At 37.3% G+C, this 18629-nt stretch overlaps 1 protein-coding gene across 4 annotated transcripts in view; it reads left to right on the top strand.

Annotated features, from left to right (window-relative positions):
• LOC107867941 (exocyst complex component SEC10b) overlaps nucleotides 1-12989 on the top strand; it is a 42367-nt gene extending 29378 nt beyond the window's left edge. For all 4 annotated transcript variants that reach the window (XM_047411999.1, XM_016714443.2, XM_047412002.1 and 1 more), the window contains 3 exons: nucleotides 11973-12071; nucleotides 12156-12239; nucleotides 12573-12989. In XM_047411999.1, coding sequence (XP_047267955.1) covers nucleotides 11973-12071; nucleotides 12156-12239; nucleotides 12573-12642 — 253 coding nt within the window. In that variant the 3' untranslated portion in view covers nucleotides 12643-12989. The remainder of the gene's footprint in view (nucleotides 1-11972; nucleotides 12072-12155; nucleotides 12240-12572) is intronic.
• Nucleotides 12990-18629: the final 5640 nt, after the last annotated feature.

The following is an 18629-nucleotide window of genomic DNA, read 5'->3' as shown; positions in this document are numbered from 1 at the left end:
AGAAGAGTCAATTCGGTCATCAATAGGATCAACTAGTGTATCCACACTCACAACATGTACATTATCATCAAGAGGTAAAGAATCATTAGATGCACATGTAGCTAAGCTATTTCTCACACTCAATGGGCTACTAGTCACACAATCATTATTCACATTTACAAAAGTGTAAGAGTTAGCTATTTTACCTTGAAGTTCTTGAGAATTTTCTTCTTTACCTTGGTGTGAAGGTGCTCCACAAGCTTTGAAAGCATCTAAGATTGCCCTCGTCAAATCTTCAAAGGGAATCTTCTCTTTTAGCTTTTGTTCTCCTCTGCTTTCCATGTTAGTACCTACACACATGTCCTTATTAATAAAAGGACAAACAATGTTAGCTCCGGTTGGTGGTAACCCCCGGCGACCTCCTCACTTCACTCCTCACAACCTCTCAGTTTTCCTCTCTTAGGTTGCCACCTTGCACTCCCTTACTCCTCTCAATCTTTTGTCTCTCGATTTCTTTAGGCTTGGAGTAAGTGATCACATCTCTTTGAGATTTGGGAAGAATGGGTAGAAAGAGATGATTTCCCCATTGGTCCATTACAATGTTAGGTCAATTTTGTATATTTGGAACCTTATGTTGTGCAAACCAATTGTTACCCAAGCATAGATGTCCACGTTCTAAGGGAAAGATATCACACCATACCTCTTCATAGTACTCAAATCGGGTGAAGGAAACCTTCACTCTCTCGGAGATCCTATACCCATCGAAGAAGTATGGAACACATAGAAGCTCTCGAGAAAACCCTAGCTGGTCAAACATAGGTGGAATCGGAGTGAACATTTCTTCTTGGATCAACATTGTAAAACTTAGCATACCCTATGGGCACATAAGTACCCCTCATGAGTCCTTTTAAGGAACTCCATGTTCGACCGGACTTCCTTATGGATTCCCACCACAGTGGTGTCGGACTTTGAATATGTTTAAGGGCACACATAGCTCTTTCAACTTCACTCATAGCATAATCCATGAACTCCTTTCACACTTCCATTCCCAATCAAGATATTCTCCGGGACCCAACTCTCTTATAAAGATAGGGAGAGTAGGAAGATCTTGACTTCTACTATTCCCTCCATATCGACCTTGGTTCCCGTTTCCATAAGTTTGGGCACTATAATAAGAATAATATGTAACACCCTTAGACCTTGGAGATGCATATTCTCTTCTTCTCATGGGACAACCTCCACTATAGCTAGTATAACCATTCACACCACTTCGACTTTGATAAGAAGTATTACAAGGTGAGGAATATGAATCTTCATACTCCACATGTGCACTCACCAGGACTCTTAGAAGGTGCATAAGAGAGACGGTTAGACTTTACATTGCCTTGATATTTAAAGTGGGAAGTATAAGACTCCTCACACACCCTATCTTCCTTATAAGAACCCTTACAAGACTCTTCATCACCTCCGTACTCACTACATGAATTAGGATCATCATTCATCTTGCATTCTCCTTCGGAATAGTATCCCTCATTCTCATCCATATCTTGATCTTGGCTATATTCATAGCCGTCATAATCTCCATCTTCTTCGTAGCCATAATAGTCTTCACCACAATCATAGTCTCCTATGTTGTAGTCACAATTATCCGAGGCTACCGAAGACATGTTCCCCTTCTATCACCTTGTACCTACAAAAATGAACAAACAAGATCAGTAGTAAAGCACCTCACCAACACTCGTATGAAACTCACCTTTGTGATCCTCACAATTGGAGCGGCGAATATTGAAAGTTGTTTATACTCTGATGGACAATAAGGTGTCAATCTCTACTTTGCGGCCAGAGTGAATTCTTGTTTGATCGACTTAAAGAAATTAAAATTTACTTACAGACTTTTGAATGTTGCAAAATTCTTGTTTGATCAACTTAGAATTTTGAATTAAAATTCTTGTTTGATCGACTCAAAGAAATTAAAAAGTTACAACGAATTAAAAACTAGAAAAGCACGCAAAGAAATAGGAAAAAGAAAGAAAATAGACTCAAATACTAATTCACAACTAAGTAGAATGATTACTAGCTATTAATTAGCGTTTAGAATCAAGTAAAAAAGTCTAAGGATCAATGAAAAAAACTAGGAAATTTAAGAATGAGCTTACGATTTAATTCCGAAGATGTTGGTAAACTGCCCTCAGATGACGGCCACAGTGACTGACTGTCACTGTGGTGACTGACAGTTACCTTGCCCGTCGCTACTAACCAGTAGCTTGCTTGAATTTGGTAGGGTGGTGAGGGTAGGATGGCGGGTCGTCAGCCTAGTGACTGACCGTCACAGTGTCCGCAACCTCAACCAGTGTGCTATCATGCTCTTTAACGTGTAAGGAAGGGTGTAGAGGGTCTTCAACGATTTTGTCCTTTGGATGATCTTATTTGCTTCCTTGGCGATTATTCAAGACTTGGATGCTTCAACGATGGATCAATCAACTCTTGATAGCCTTGAATTCTTTGTGGTCCCCTTCTTTGTACTCTCTTTTTGTCTTTTCCTTAGGAATATTCCATCTTGATGCTACTTGATCCTTTTCTCTTTGGAAGACTTGGAAAATTCTTTGGAATAAACAAGTACAACACCTTTCTCTCACTTCTTTTTTGGATCAAACACATCCTTTTTGAATGTTCTTCTTCAACAATATTTGAAAAACATAAAGAACACCAAGAACATTCAAAATTGATCCTATGCAAACGAACTCAGAATTTGATGAAATTCGAAACCCAAGCTCACTTCAACTTCCCAAACACAATACCAACGTTTTAAGCTTAAAATTCCACCAACAAACCTCCAATTTGAGAACCCACCTCAAGTTTTGACCCGACTCGATCCGACCCAACCCATGGGCTTGTCGTAAAGGGCGTCCCAAGTTCGATCGGGACCGGAGACCACCCCCATTACCCAACCCAACCTCCAGCCGTCTGCCCTGAGTTGGTTGAATTTCGAGCATATAACAAGATAGCGTAATTCTAGATTACAAACTCTGGGATAGGTCTATTACCGAAACCGACCCAATCGAGTCCAACCGTTCGAACCCAACCAATAGCCAAACCAAACAACAAACCATAACCATATGAGTTTCGTAATAATTATGTATAATCTCAAAATGTTAGAGGATGGAACAGTGAGAAATTTAGTCCTACGGTATTAGCCCCAATACCAATGTCAATACCAAGGCTGACACCAATATCGATCCCGCCCATACCAACCCATAGTAGTTTTACAAAAGCCTCTAACCAAAAGAATACCAAAATCTGGTTGGGACATGCCCCTAACCATAGCCAAAACCAATATCCAAAGTATAACCAAAGCATGAAATAACATCCATGAAATGGAGCCTTCTAGAAAAATGAAAGCTCACCACTTCAATCTAATAACTGATGCGAATGTCCGATAGCTAAGCAGGAGGAGTAGAACGGCCAATTCCTGCATCGCGTGGGGATACGGCTGCCCGAAGACGGGTTAGCGGATGAACGCTAGCATGAACTCAGGATAAGGATAAAATAATGCCAACTAGTAAAACCATGTAAACCAACCATATGCATACAAATCATAAATATATATATAACCACATCGGGAAAGGGAACTGAGTTTAGCATGCATTTAAAACCATTTACCTGGGTATGTGAAGCTTAACCGTCCTTAACACCCATAGGCTATATGGGTTCAGTGTAACCCCCTGAACAGGCCCGGATGCGTGTAGCCACAAGAACCGGAGATACCATTAGAGTAAGGGATTCCCAAGTACCCTCACTCTCCATGATACATATGTACAATGTATTTAGAGGATTACCACATACCTCCTAGTATCATAAAAGGGTTGCCATGCCCTACCTCTCATGTCGGCAAACATGAGTTTCCAGCGTTCGTTCATTGAGCTCCCACCTTCACGATTAGCTATCACACCCCACCATTATTACCCAATTAAAACCATTTTCAACCAACCAAACCATTACTATTAACCGAGGCTATTAATAGTGCTATTGTCATACCAACTGTAACTAGCAAGTATTGTCCTTAGCCAAATCGAGATTCCTGTGTACCCATTTACCAAGTTAACTTAGGGGAGTCCCATGTACCCCACAAGTGTGCCTGTTAAGATTAGTGCCTCAAAAGCTGCACCAGCTGCTGTAAATACAGCTTTAACGTAGGATTTAAAATTTATTAAATGAGGCTGCAATCATGCAAAATCAGCTTTATTATTTTTGCTTATCTTTAGGTCATAATTATTAGGAATAATTGTAGCTTATTTTTCTCCTTTTATTGAACCTTTTCAATCATGATCTTATGTATAAATGTGGCAGTGATCAATGAAACTTTATAACGCTTTCTGCTCTTTCTTTTCTTTGTTAAGATCTGTTTTTCTCTTCAATAGATTGGTATCAGAGCATTGCCATCTTGAGGGACCTGTGAGAAGAGAGTGAATAAAAAAACACAAGTTCTTTCTATATAACCATTCTTTAAACTGTTATCTTAAATAGTTCATAGAAAATGAATTCTGAAACAAGCTTTCTAATTCCACCGGTCTTCAACAACAACAACAACAAACCCAGTATATTCCAACATAGTGGGGTCTGGGGAAGGTTAAATGTACGCAGTCCATACCACTACCCCCGAGGGAGTAGAGAGGCAATTAGAATAACGGTTCATCTTGAAGCATTGGATCTATGGGAAGCAGTAGAAGAGGACTATGAAGTAACTCCTCTTGGAGATAGTCCAACAGTGAATCAAATGAGACATCACAAGGAAAGCCAAAGCCAAAGCATGACTTTTCTCTGCGGTATCTTCTTCAATTCTTACCAGAATTATGCAAATGAAGTCCGCTGCAGAAATTTGGGAGTATCTTGTAAAGGAATACCAAGGAAACGAAAGAGTTCAAAATATGCAAGTAATGAATCTGATTCGGGAATTTGAAATGAAGAGAATGAAAGAATCAGAAACCATAAAAGATTATGCAGATTAGTTACTTGACTTAGCCAATAAAGTGAGATTGTTTGGTAAGGAATTTACTGATGAAAGAATTGTTCAAAAAATTCTTGTCACACTTCCTGAGAAATATGAAGCCACAATCTCTTCTTTAGAGAATTGTAAGGATCTGTCAAGCATTACCTTGGCAGAACTTGTTAATGCTTTGCAGGCATTGGAGCAAAGGAGAATAATCAGGAAAGAAGGTTTTGTTGAAGGTGCTTTTCAAGCTAAATCACAGAACGAGTCATATGAGGAAAAGAAAAAAAACCAAAAGCAAAGGCAAGGCAATAATCACAACAATCAGGGAGGAAGTAATCCACCCTGCCCTCATTGCAAAAAGACAAATCATTCTCAACAGAAATGTTGGTGGAGACCAGATGTCAAGTGCAACAAATGTAGTCAACTGGGCCATGTGAAAAGGGTATGTAAGTCAAAAACGCCACAAGAAGAAGCCAAGGCTGCTATAAATCAATATGAAGAAGAGCAATTGTTTGTAGCAACTTGTTTTGCTAGCAAAAACATTTCTAAAAATTGGTTGATTGATAGCGGATGCACAAATCATATGACCAGTGATCAAAAGCTTTTTAAAGAACTAGATAGATCTGTTATTTCCAAAGCCAAAATTGAAAATGGAGAATATCTTGATGTAAAAGGCAAAGGAACTATTACAATTCAAAGCCCTACAGGTTTGAAACTTATAACTAATGTTTTCTTTGTTCCTGATCTTGATCAAAACCTCTTGAGTGTTGGGCATCTATTTGAAAATGGTTTCAAAGTGTTGTTTGAAGAAAAAACATGTGTCATCAAGGATTCTGATAATAAGGAGATGTTCAAGGTCAAGATGAGAAGAAGGAGTTTTTCCTTGAATCTATTGAACGATGAACAAGCAATAATTGTCAGGTTGGAAAATGATTCCAGTTATGCAACAAAAGACTCGAACATTATCATCATGATGCCATACTCTTCATGAAAGAAAATCAACTAGCAGAAGGTCTCCCGAGCCTTAAGAAAAATCTTCCTGCTTGTGAAGCTTGTCGGTATGGGAAGCAAACAAGGCTTTCTTTTCAGAATTCATCATGGAGACCAAAGAATAAGCTGCAATTTGTTCACATGGATGTAGGAGGACCTCAGAAAACATCATCTTTAAAGGGAATCGAGCATCAACTAACGACACCCTATACTCCTCAACAAAACAGAGTAGTGGAAAGGAAAAATAGGATGCTAATGAAGATGACAAGGTGTTTGCTCTATGAGAAAGGGATACCAAAGAAATTTTGGGCTGAAGCTACCAATACTGCAGTATTTCTGCTAAACAGATTGCCAACTAAGTCTCTACTTAGAGTAAGATTCGAGTTTCTTGGAGAAAGACTTGGTGTTATATCTCTTGAGTCAAGGAGGAGTGTTAAGATTAGTGCCTCAAAAATGCACCAGCTGCTGTAAATACAGCTTTCAAGTAAGATTTAAATTTATTAAATGAGGCTGCAATCATGCAAAATCAGCTTTATTACTTTTGCTTATCTTTAGGTCATAAAAAGGGCAGCCCGGTGCACTTAAGCTACCGCTATGTGCGGTGTCCAGGGAAGGGCCCCACTTCAAGAGTGTATCATACGACCTTGCATTTCTGCCAGAGGCTGTTTCTTAGACTTGAACCCGTGACCTCCTAGTCATATGACAGCAACTTTACCAGTTACTCCAAGGCTCCCCTTCGCTTATCTTTAGGTCATAATTATTAGAAATAATGGTAGCTTATTTTTCTCCTTTTATTAAGCCTTTTCAATTATGATCATATGTATAAATGTGGCAGTGATCAATGAAACTTTATAACGCTTTCTGCTCTTTCTTTTCTTTGTTAAGATCTGTTTTTCTGCCCAACAGTGCCATTATTATATTAGCTTGAGGGATTCCATTGTACCCCACGAGTGTTCCTTTAACACGCTTACTTAGGGGATTCCATTGTACCCCACAAAGATGTTTGTTAAACCCAAACCATTCCTAACCATTTAAACCATTTAGGGTTCCATTACCAAGTTTAAACCATGCATAAGTTCCATTGAAAATCCAATATTATAGTAAAAACATTCTCATAGGCATTTTATCAAACATATTGGGGGCGTAGTATTTCCAAAACCAAAGTCAATTACCAAATAACCATTCCCATGCAACCAATTATCCAAAACCACCATTAAAATATATAAAGGCATAATTAAAATATGGGAAAACCATAACCAAACATTCATAACCAAAACCCCCAAATTATATTTGAAAATTCAAAACCATACAATAATCAAACCATAAAAATATTGTATAAAACCATTCCTTTAGTTGGAGCTAACAATGAAGGAAGAGAACATGCCTTCAACCAAGAAGATGATGGAGAAAATCACCAACACAAGGCCCAAATTAATCCTCAAGATGAAACCCTAGCCTTTCTTTACCCAAAAGCCTTAGAGAGAATTGTAGAGTGTTTAAGAGAAGTTTCTAAGTGTTAATGAATAGAATAATAGGGCAAATAACCTCCTAATAGGAATATAAGTCGTGGGGCCTTATTAGGTTAAGTGAGGAAATGTCCAGATTACCTTCACTTAAACTCCCCAAAATCCCGTCAGGTGGGTATGACTATACATACCAATCGTACCCTCCAATACGAGTGGTACCCACCACTCGTACCCAAGGCGATCTCCCTTGGACCTAGCACTATCCAAGGTACGACTTAGCCCAAACCATGTCGTATCCAAGTATACGACTAGTACCCATGATCCGTACTCCTGGCAGAATAGAATCCTAAGAGGATTGAACACCGACCACCGTACGAGTCCTTGGTATGACTCGTACCCTCGCTTATGGCTCTTGGTGAGCCACTCGTACTCAGATCCAACTTAAGTTACCAAGTCTAAGATTAACTGAAGTAACCAAACAACCTGTATCCACCGATATGACTCGTACCACCCAAGTCGTATCCATTCCAAACCCAAATCCAACCCACCAACCAATATTGGTCAGCATACGACTAACTCATACCACTCATATCCCAGTGTAGGAGTCGTATCCTGTTCAGAGACCAGAAATTCAGGAAATTTTCTAAGGGCCAGAAACTCAGGGTTTTTCAAGTTTTCTTCAACTCTAGCTACAACAGTGGTGGATGGCTCAAATCTCAATGGAATAAGCTCAATTCTTGGATTTAGACTCAAGTAGTGCTAGGGAACACAAATCTAGCACCAGAAACTCAAAACGACACAAAAATCAGAAAGTCAAAAATTGAAAAACACAAAACGTTTTTAGTACTATTTTTCTTTTTTTTTTTTCTAATTTTTTTTGTGATTTTTAAAATAACAAACCCAAGGCTAGAATCGTGGGAACGATCTTATGCTCGGCTCTGATACCAAATAATGCAATTCTCACCATGAAGACTCAAATCTAAACGTGAAAAAGTAACGATAGAAGGATAGAATAAAGATGATAGAAAGATAGACACAGAATTGATAACAAATGGGCAATCAAAGAGCATTTCAAACCCTAAAACCTCCCTTAATGGATTATCAATTAGCATCTAACTCTTGCGTGACTGCAAAGGGGATTAGATCTCCCTTACAACCAACGTTTCTAGTCAGGGTTCAACATCGGCTTTTTTAAGCACTCAAAACACTCCCATGGAGTTTTCATGAATACATCATGTAATATCAAAAACAACATAATGAAAAAAAGAAAACCCTAAGCTATTTATTTATAGTCCAAGACTAATTATTACATTAAGGCTCCTAGTGGCCCATGACCAAATAAAAGAGAGAGGCGCCTGTAGAGTTACTGCCTAAGGGTGACGGCTGAAGTGACTGACCGTCACCCCCTTGACTGGCCGTCGCTGTGAGGCAGTGAAGTGTTTCTTCACTTGGCGGTTCATGGAACAACTGATTGGGCTCTTGGTGGTCTTCTCATGAACTTCTCCTTTAGTTAGTAGGGTCTTTTGGCTCTCCAAAATGTATTCCAAGCTCAAAGCAATCATCCACGCATGAAATTGTGGGTTTAGGAGCTTAAAGAGGGTCCTCCAAGTGCATTCTTGAACTCTTTGGTTGATCATGGCTCGGACCTCCTTGTGTTGGCCTCGAATGATGTGATCAAAAACTTTGAGGCCAGTCAGAATCATATCAAAGCTACTCGAAACTATCTAATTCGATCCACGCGTGGAGATGCGTGCATGGATCGATCTTGGTTTGGATTTCGAATTTGGCATCACCTTGAAACTCTCTGCCAACTTATGGTGGTATTCTGATCATCGGACAACGGTTTGAAGTACCCGGTTTTGCTATTTATTTTGGTCACATTTGAGTTCGGATTTCTTGTTTGGTACTTTGATCTTTTTGAATTCTATCGCTGCTGTTCGAATGTTATCCTCCACCATTCAATTGGTTTCATATCTGGGTCATTTGGTTGTTCAATTTATTTGTTTTTGGATTTGTCGGGTATCTATCATAATGATTTATGTCTATTTGAGTTGAACCCTTAACTGGGAGTTGGCTGCTTCTCTGCTAATTTTGCACTAGGGAGTCTTACTCTTATGTTTCAAGCTTTAGAAATTACAAGAATGGAGGTTTTGAGCAGAAAAACCGTATTTAGATAAAAAATTCACGTTCTACAGAAATTATTAAAATGCCACCGCTCTGGTGACCTGCTGGCGCAGGTGCCAGTGCATGTGGCTGACCTGCACGCGCAGTTCATTCGTGCAGATGACACTGGTTCCTTCAATTTACCCACTTGCATGCGCAGGTCTAGCATGTGTCCGTGCAGTTGGCTCCTGACATGCCCAAATGAGCTTTTAAGCTCCTTTTCTTCCATTTTCGACCTGCGGTTGACTCGTATGACTTGCTCAACTTCATTTTCAACCTTTACCTGCACAAATGAGCATTATAACATGAGAATAACTTCGAATCATTGGAAAAACATGATAATTCAAGCTTAAAAATTGCTAATAAGTCGTCCAATTGGCGACTTATCAACCCCCAAACTTAAACTATAGTTTGTCCTCAAGCAATCAAGAATATTCACAAAGAGATAGCCGATAGGGCATTCATGACTCTAAAACCATCCAAAAGAAAGCTATACTAGATATTTATCTTAGCGTTAAATTGATACAAGTCATCTTATGAAATGACCAAAAACAGAGAAAATTTCACTTTTGGCTTTTAACATATATATAATATCTATGTCATTCTAGTGCAACAATCAATAGAAGTAACAAACCATAGACTACCAAACAAAGTGTTTGAATAGGAAACCATACATTAGGGTGATTAGTCGAAAAAGGAATTTTACTTTATTATTACTCAAAGGATAAGAGTTCTTAGTATGCTTGGCATATTCACAAGCATAACATACAAAGATTTAAACTGAATTCTAGAATACAAATTAGGATATAGCTCTTCTCTAAAGCAAAAAATGATGGATGCCCCAATTGTGTATGTCACTATATTATTTTTTGGTTGACATCCTTTTTTCGTCTGAAGAAAGGTCTTGAGTTCCATCGATCAAGTGTAAGCCATCATGTAATCTATCATTGTTAATCTTTTTCCTTCTTTAAAGTTCCTGAGAAACATAATAATTGGGGAAGAACTCAAAATTACAGTTTAGTTTTGTTAGAATAGGAGTAGGATAAGAAATAGTATATAGAAGTTTACTTGGAAAAGATTGTAATGTAGTATCCTACTTGGAAAAGGATTGGAATGTGGTGTCTATACATAGGGTCTCCAAGTAATAATGTAGATACACAATTCAATAATATTCTTCTCTTATATCTTTCACATGGTATCAGAGCCTTTGCGATATTGGTAGAGAATCAAAAAAGGTTTTGCAGTCAGCGAGTGGTTATTACTCATATAGTCGCCTGTCTGGCCAATGATTATATTAGCAAAAGTTGGGCCAATAATATATGCATGAAAAACAATTATGCTGAGAAAGACTGATTTGAGATGTATCCAAGACAAATGAAGTAGTCACGGTGCATCTTTTCAGTGACCACTTTCTCATATCTACTTTGCGTAGCACCGTTCGTCTTTTCGGTGAATACTTTCTCATATTTGAGTTGCGTAGCACCACGCTTCTTTCTGGCGACTCGTCAAATTGATTTTCTTGCATATATTTTCACCAAGTCCTTCATTTGTCCTCGTATTAATTACATCTACAACAAGCTTGATCCATATGGTTGGTATGCACCAGCTTGAGGGGGGAGTGTTAGAATAAGAGTAGGATAAGGAATAGTGTATAGAAGCCTACTTGGAAAGCATTGTAATATAATGTCCTACTTGGGAAAGGATTGAAATGTAGTGTCCATCTATAGGATCTTAGTGTAATAATGTAGATACACAGGTCAATTATATCCTTATCTTATATTTCTCACAAGTTCTTTGGTGATGGAGCTAATAGATAAAAGGTTAACAGAAAATTCAGGTGCATGAAGAATGGATGATAAGGTAATATCGTGGGTACAAATGATTGAACCTGTTCCAAAGGCACGAGATTGAAATCCATTGACTATTCTGACATAATCTCTTTAAGGACTAGGAGAGTAGTTTTGAAAGCCTTTGGAAGAGCTTGTCATGTGTCTATTCGCATCAGAATCAATATCCAAGGACTAAGCTGAGCATTAAAAGCAATACCTGACAGCACATAATTGAAACTAGAAATAATAGATGAATCAATTCTTTTAGAAAACGGCGGAGATATTGAACTTCATCCGGAGACAAAGTTTCTCCAAAAGTAGTGTCTTTGGATGGCTCCACTTTTCTGCAATATTAGCCTGACCCCTTGATGGACCTACACGCTTGCCTCCACAACCTCTATTCGGTCTGCCATGTAGTTTCCAGCATGTCTTGATAAAAATTTATGCTCTGTTTCTGCTTTGACGTTAAGGTAAATCCCCTTATTTGTGATGTGCATCTGCAGAAAGTTGCTTCAGCAGTTCATCTTTACTAAAAAGTTCTCTCTGCTTCTGCAGTGGAGGATTGCGTTTGAAGCGTGACATAACAGAATATGGAGAGTTTGTTCGTAGTTTCAATGTCCCTCAGGTTGATGAGAAATTTGAACAGCTTGGAATGTAAGTTGTTAGGTTTCTTAAAATTTTAGGCCTTGTACAAAATGTATTTTCCTCTAATGTTTCTTGTTTTGATTTTTGCTTCAGCATAGCAAATGTGTTTATTGTTGCTCCTGAAAGTCTAGGCCCATTGTTTGAGGGAACTCCAAGCATTAAGAAAGACGCTCAGAGGTAACTAAGAAGTTGACATATTCTTGTGCACCGTGTGCGGCAGTCTAGATTGTGCTTCCTGTGTATTTTCACAGGGTTTTTTCTATAATTCATGTTCTTTTTTGTGTTATGCATGTGTTCAAGTGAAAGGTCTGATCTTTTTAACAACTAAAATTTTGTTTTCTAAATATTAAGATAACATCAGGTTGAGTGGCTTCTATCCTGTTTATCCGTTGTCAGCTTGTACAAGTTTCAAAAGACATCAGTTTTCGGAATTTTTTCTGTCTCTATTGTTGACCTGCTTTTCAAACTAGATTGTTTTTGAATAAACATTTCTTTTGTCTGCAAACTCAGGTTTATTCAACTCCGTGATGATTACAAGAATGCAAAACTTGCGTCAAAGCTTAGCTCCTTGTGGAATTAGCTTAGTTGGATCAGAAATTACATCCTGAAGATAAGAAATCCTCTTCTGCTGGTAGCCTAGTACTGGATCTTTTTATTTCTGAGCTGGAATATATGGGGATTTTGTTAATTTTGAGGTAGTTCATCGTAATTCTAAGCCTTTTTTCGAGCTTACATTTGGTGATTCTTCACTCTCCGTTTGCTGGATATAGTTAAGAAACCTGCAAAAGTTTCTTGATTTTTGCTAGATGTCTGTTGCTATATTGTTAATGAATGATGATCAATGATAAAAGATTATCAGCTTCGTTGGTGTAGACTTAGATTGCCTCTTCTTCAATGAATTTTATCAGCTTCGCTGGTATAGACTTAGATTGCCGCTTCTGCAATGAGTTTATTTATTTTTTAATATGGCGTTAAGAGGGAGTATCTTCTCTCCCCCTGTGGAGACTTTTACACTTATCAACGAATATGCATCGTTCACATATGATAAGACGGATAGCTATTAGTTACTTCCTCCGTTTCATAATAAATGAATTATTGAATTTTGGTACACATATTAAGGAAAAAAACATTAAAGACATAAATTTAATACAATTTTTCATTTTTATCCAAAAAAAAAAAGTTGATCTTATAATACCTTTTCAAAAGTTAATTAGTTGTCAAATCATAAGGACAAATTTAAAAAAAAAATTCAATGATTCACTTATTTTAAAACACCAATAAATATTTCAACAACTCATTTATTTCGAAACAGAGAGAGTATTACTTATGAGGCAGGGGCTCCCCCACCTATATACCAAATGAAGCTATTTCCATTCTTTGATATTAGTATTAGAAATTTTCTTTACATTCATCTTGAAGTAATAAACTAATGAAGAAAAGCTGAAAAAATTGATTGGGTCATCCGAATCGAATGACAACCCAACACTACTAGAGCTTTCTTTGCTCTCACTCCACTCGGTCTCACCTGTCCTCTGTCCACTATATGTTGTGAGGTGGTTAGTCTAACAATTAGTCCAACTTTATATATATATATATATATATAAAGTGCTGCCATGATATTAGACCTAGTAAGAAGACATTGGATAATTTACTTTCACAAATAGACATTTAGGCTAAGAAGAATTCCGCTCCTTATATACTTCCTCCGTTTAAAAAATTATGTGACTTGACACAGAATTTAAGAAAATAAAGAACTTTTGAATCTTGTGGCTTTAAATTAAAGTTGTGTCAAATATACCCAAATACCTTTTAATTTTGTGGTTCTAAATATGCTATGGGGAAAATTGAAATTAAAGTATTGTCAAAAAAAGAAAGAGGTTATTCTTTTATAAATAGATAGATTAAAAAGAAAAGTAGGTTCATTCTTTTTTAAACGGAGGGAGTATTTGTTTTCACCTTTTATGGGTCAATGAAATCTTCAAACAATGGCAATCTACTAGAATAGTTGTGGGTTCATTTTAATCCACGCCCATTAGCCTAGACCTGTATTTATCTATATAAAATTCATTGAAATCGCTAAAAGAAAATTAAACAACAAACCCTCTTTTATAAAATTAAACTATGAATCCTTTTTAAATCTTCAGACAAACTATGAATACATTCATAAATCGCGCATTTATAAAATCTGTTGAGTCAATGTGTAAAATTTTCTTTCATGAATTATTTAACCTATATTTAGTTTTTACTTTCAAATTATTTAACTCGTATCTAGTGTTGGAAAATTTAGACAAAAGAAGACTTATTCCTCTTCAATTTGTTGGTACGCAAGCCTAAAAAAATGTCTGAAGTTTGGTTTCAACAAGTCAATACATTAGTCGTGCATGTCGGAAGTTTAGCCTTGGCAGGCCATAAGTTTGACGCAATTGCACAAGCAACATGCCACTTTGCAATTTTCATTGAAGTATGTTTGGTCAATTTTCTCATGTTTGGTTGGCTTAGATGTTTTGGAAAATATTTTTCAATTGAACTTATTTTGCGCAGGTTTAAGGAAAATTGCTCAAGTTTAAGGAAAATGATTTACCCTTCAAAAAGTAAGGAAAATATTTCCCACAACTCTTTTTCAACCTCACAATAAGGTATTAACCATGAGTCTTGGGTACCAACTTTTGATATTGACCCAACCCTGATTCTCGTTCTCGACTCTTGACTACAATTTGACACAGGTCTCGACCCGGCTCTTACCCGAGAACTGACTCTCAAACCTAATCCAAGACACAAGACCGGATATCTGACCTCAACTCCCGAACTCGACCTAGATTCGGAATTTTGAACATGACTTGGGACTTGGGACTCAACCCAACCCTGAACCTGACTTAAGAACAGGCTTCGACAAAACTCGAATCCAACCACAAGAGGGCAATCAGGGTTCGATCTCGACCCGACTCCCAACCTTCAATTCCTAATCTGACTCCAAAGCCCAGTCGAAACCCATCTTTATGCCCCAACCCAGGTCAAGTCCTGGTTAAAATTCAGGGTCAGGATATGAGTCAGCTTTCGATCTCAGGTTAGGTGTCAGGTTTAGGTTTCGAGTCAAAAGTCGAGAGTTGAGGTTGGTTATTGGGCATGATTCGAGGTTATGTTTTGGGTTGTGTAATTACCATAATGGGTCCTATAGGCTTTGTTTAGGATATCCTCAGTCCGAATCCTCAACTGATGGTAATTGGACCTCAAGTCAATCTTAGAGAACACCGCTGCACCCTGAAGCTGTTCAAAAAAATTGTCAATGCGAGGCATAGGATATCGATTCTTCACCATCACCTTATTTAGTTATCTATAATCAATAGACATATATATGAAACAATCCTTCTTCTTCTTCACAAACAGCACAAGAGCTCCCCAAGGAGACACCTCGGTCTAATGAAACCCTTAGCAAGAAGATCCTGAAGTTGAGAATTTAGCTCCTTAAGCTCGACTGGATCCATACGATAAGGTGCCACTATCATGACTCGAGACTAACCCCTAGTTATAACATGGTGCTCAGAGTCACGAGTGACCCAAAGCTAACCTATGATATGGCATAACACTAAGAATATGGAAGAAGTAATGCACTGAGCAGAAACTAAATTGAGAGGAACCGATAAACAAATAATAATGAAATCAAATACTGAATATCAGAAATAAGACTGTCTGAGACTACGCAACATGCTGAAAACCTAAACATCTGTCTAAAAGCCTTACTAAAGGTCTCAGTCCTAACTGAGGCTGAGCCTTCATCCCTGCATTCACTCGATACTAAGTACTACTCCCAATTGAAAGACACTGATAACTAATATGCTCAATATAATAGTATTTTGAAAATAACAATATATATGCATAGTCTGAAGTACTCAAGAACATGTAAATTGATGTATGTGTGAAATTCCAACATATCGGGTGTTCATAACCCACCAGCCCTAAAAAATGCAACTAAATATGACAATATCAAAATATAAACATGATAGGGAATTTCATAACTCAAATCCAAGAATTAACAATTTTATCAATATGATGGGATTTTATGTTTTTGAGTATGAGAAAATGCTTAAACTTATGGGAAACACATACTCATAGTTTAATTCAAGAAATAAGCTGAAGAATTATGAAACTCATGCTTTTTATAGAACCCAACTTAAAGGGTGAATTTAACTTGAATATTGAAAAAATCCTTGGAACTCAATAGGTAGAAGGAACCCATTAATAAAATCCCACATACCCGGAGATAGAATTCTTAAAGAACTTTGTGGAATTAGAGTTTCAAATCGAAGAGCCCTAGTTTTCCTTTGGAGAAGATTAATCCCTTCTTTTCTTGTTTGAAGTTAAGTGTCGGATGAAATTTTGAATTAATAAGGGATTTGGGGTGATTTATCCTTATATTGTTAGGATAGATAAAACAATGTAGTTTTGAGAATAAAAGAGTGGGAAAAGACCAAGAAACCTTTTTAAAACTATGATGGATTTTTTTAAAAGAAGCTGCAATGACTCAATCTACGACTCGTAGGCTCTAATCACGAGTCATGACCTAAAGTTGTGACTAGAGTACCAAAATCTTGACTACTCAGTGTATGAAAATGGCTTCTTCTAATGACTCCTGTAGTCTGATAACAAGTAACCACTAAGGTCATAGTATAAGGGATTGGAACTTTGGTTTCCCATTGTTATGACAATGGCTCCACCTGACGACTTATTTAGACTGATAATGAGTCGTATGTTGGGGTCATCATCAATGGACTAAATTGTCTAGTTCTTCACTACCATGACAACGAGCCTCCCTGACGACTCGTTTAATCTAACAACGAGTCGTTGTTAGAGGTGTCATCACTGGCAGCTTGACAATGCCTTAGTAAATTAGCCATAACTTTTTACCTCAATATTGGATTAAGGAGAGACCGGTGGAATCGGAAATCTGATTCAATATTCTATATGTTGGTGAGTATAGATCTAAAAAACTTGGGGTATTACAATATCCCCCTCTTGGGATCATTCATCCCCAAATGAAATTAACTAATTTGAAGTACGAGGGAAAAATCTGTAATTTTACATTGAACACCTACGAGTTGAACAATAAGCTGATAACTGAATCTATAGTTGTTACATAGATTGAACCAAACTTATGAATGCATGTTATGATATAAAAATAGATGGGTGGCCTAATATTGAATAGAATTAATTAATTAAGAGAACTATTACCTCAAGTTGGGGCTGAGTTTAAAGAGAAAAGGTGGGGGTACTTGGTATGATATCTTCCTCTACTTCCCAAGTAGCCCCCCAACTGAATAATTTCTCTATAGAACCTTTACTAAAGTATCCTCTTTGTTTCTTAAGTCATGAATCTGATGATCAAGGATCTTAACTGGAATCTCTTCGTAAGAGAGACTATCTTTCACACCCATACTCTCTAAAGGAATGACTGGAGTTGGGTCACTAATACATTTCTTTAACAAGGAAACATGCAAGACAGGATGCACGCTCAACGTGTGTAAAAAGAAGCAAAAATATCCAATTCCGAGCTCATTTGGGTTAGGTACCATTGTTGAATATTCTTCATAAGTTGTTGAACAAGAACATTCAAAATAGTTATTTGATCTAAGAGGTCAAATGGAAAGACAGTGAGTCTTTGTTTGTCTTAAAAATATTTCCAAGACAACACAAAAGAAGAAAGGGAGAAAAAGGCTTTCAAAAGTCATGTCTCCAAGAAGGAGAAAAGGGATATTCCAAGGCTTTCAAAAAAGGAAAGAGCCAAAAGTCTTTCAAAAAGGTGTTTAACCAAAAAGGTGCAAGGAAGGTCAAACCTTTTTGAAATTGAAAAATGCTCCAAAGTCTTATTTGTCCCTACCAAAATTGAATTTCCACTCTTCCAATTGAAAAATTGACCAACTCAAATTGCCAACAAGAAAAAAAATCTGCTACGTCATCCCACTGCCATGTCATCAAAGTGCCACATTATCAACGTCCAAAATACTTTGAAGCTCAAATTTAGATTCTATGTTTCTTTTCTTTGTTTCGTTAGTTTCTTTTCTCGATTCTAGTACTAATTTGAAACTAGTAATCATCTACTAGATTGTGAATTAGTTTTTGAATTTGTTTTTGTCGTGTGTTTGTTATTTGTGTGATTTTCTCATTTTAATTCGTCATAACTTTTTGTTCAAGTTCGTAAGTAGATTTTTCTGTTTTGTGCCTTGAGTCAATCAAACAAGAATCTATTCCGGCTGCTAAGTAGGATTGATATCTTATTGACTACCAGAGTATAATCAACTTCTAATATTCACCGCTCCAATTGTGAGGATCACAAAGGTGAGTGTATACGAGTGTTGATGAGGAGCTTTTACTACTTATCTTGTTTGTTCATTTTTTAGCTACAAGGTGTTATAAGAGGAACATGTCTTCGATAGCCATGGATTATTGTGACTATAACATGAAAGACTATGATTGCAGTGAGGGATTTTATGGCTATGAAGTTGTTGGAGATTACGGGGGCAATGAAAATAGCCATGATCAAGGCACGGGCAGATTTGAGGATTACGAGTTCGA

Source organism: Capsicum annuum, chromosome 4 (genome assembly GCF_002878395.1).
Source record: "Capsicum annuum cultivar UCD-10X-F1 chromosome 4, UCD10Xv1.1, whole genome shotgun sequence".
Classification (NCBI taxonomy): domain Eukaryota; kingdom Viridiplantae; phylum Streptophyta; class Magnoliopsida; order Solanales; family Solanaceae; genus Capsicum; species Capsicum annuum.
This window is presented reverse-complemented; position numbering and strand designations above follow the sequence as displayed.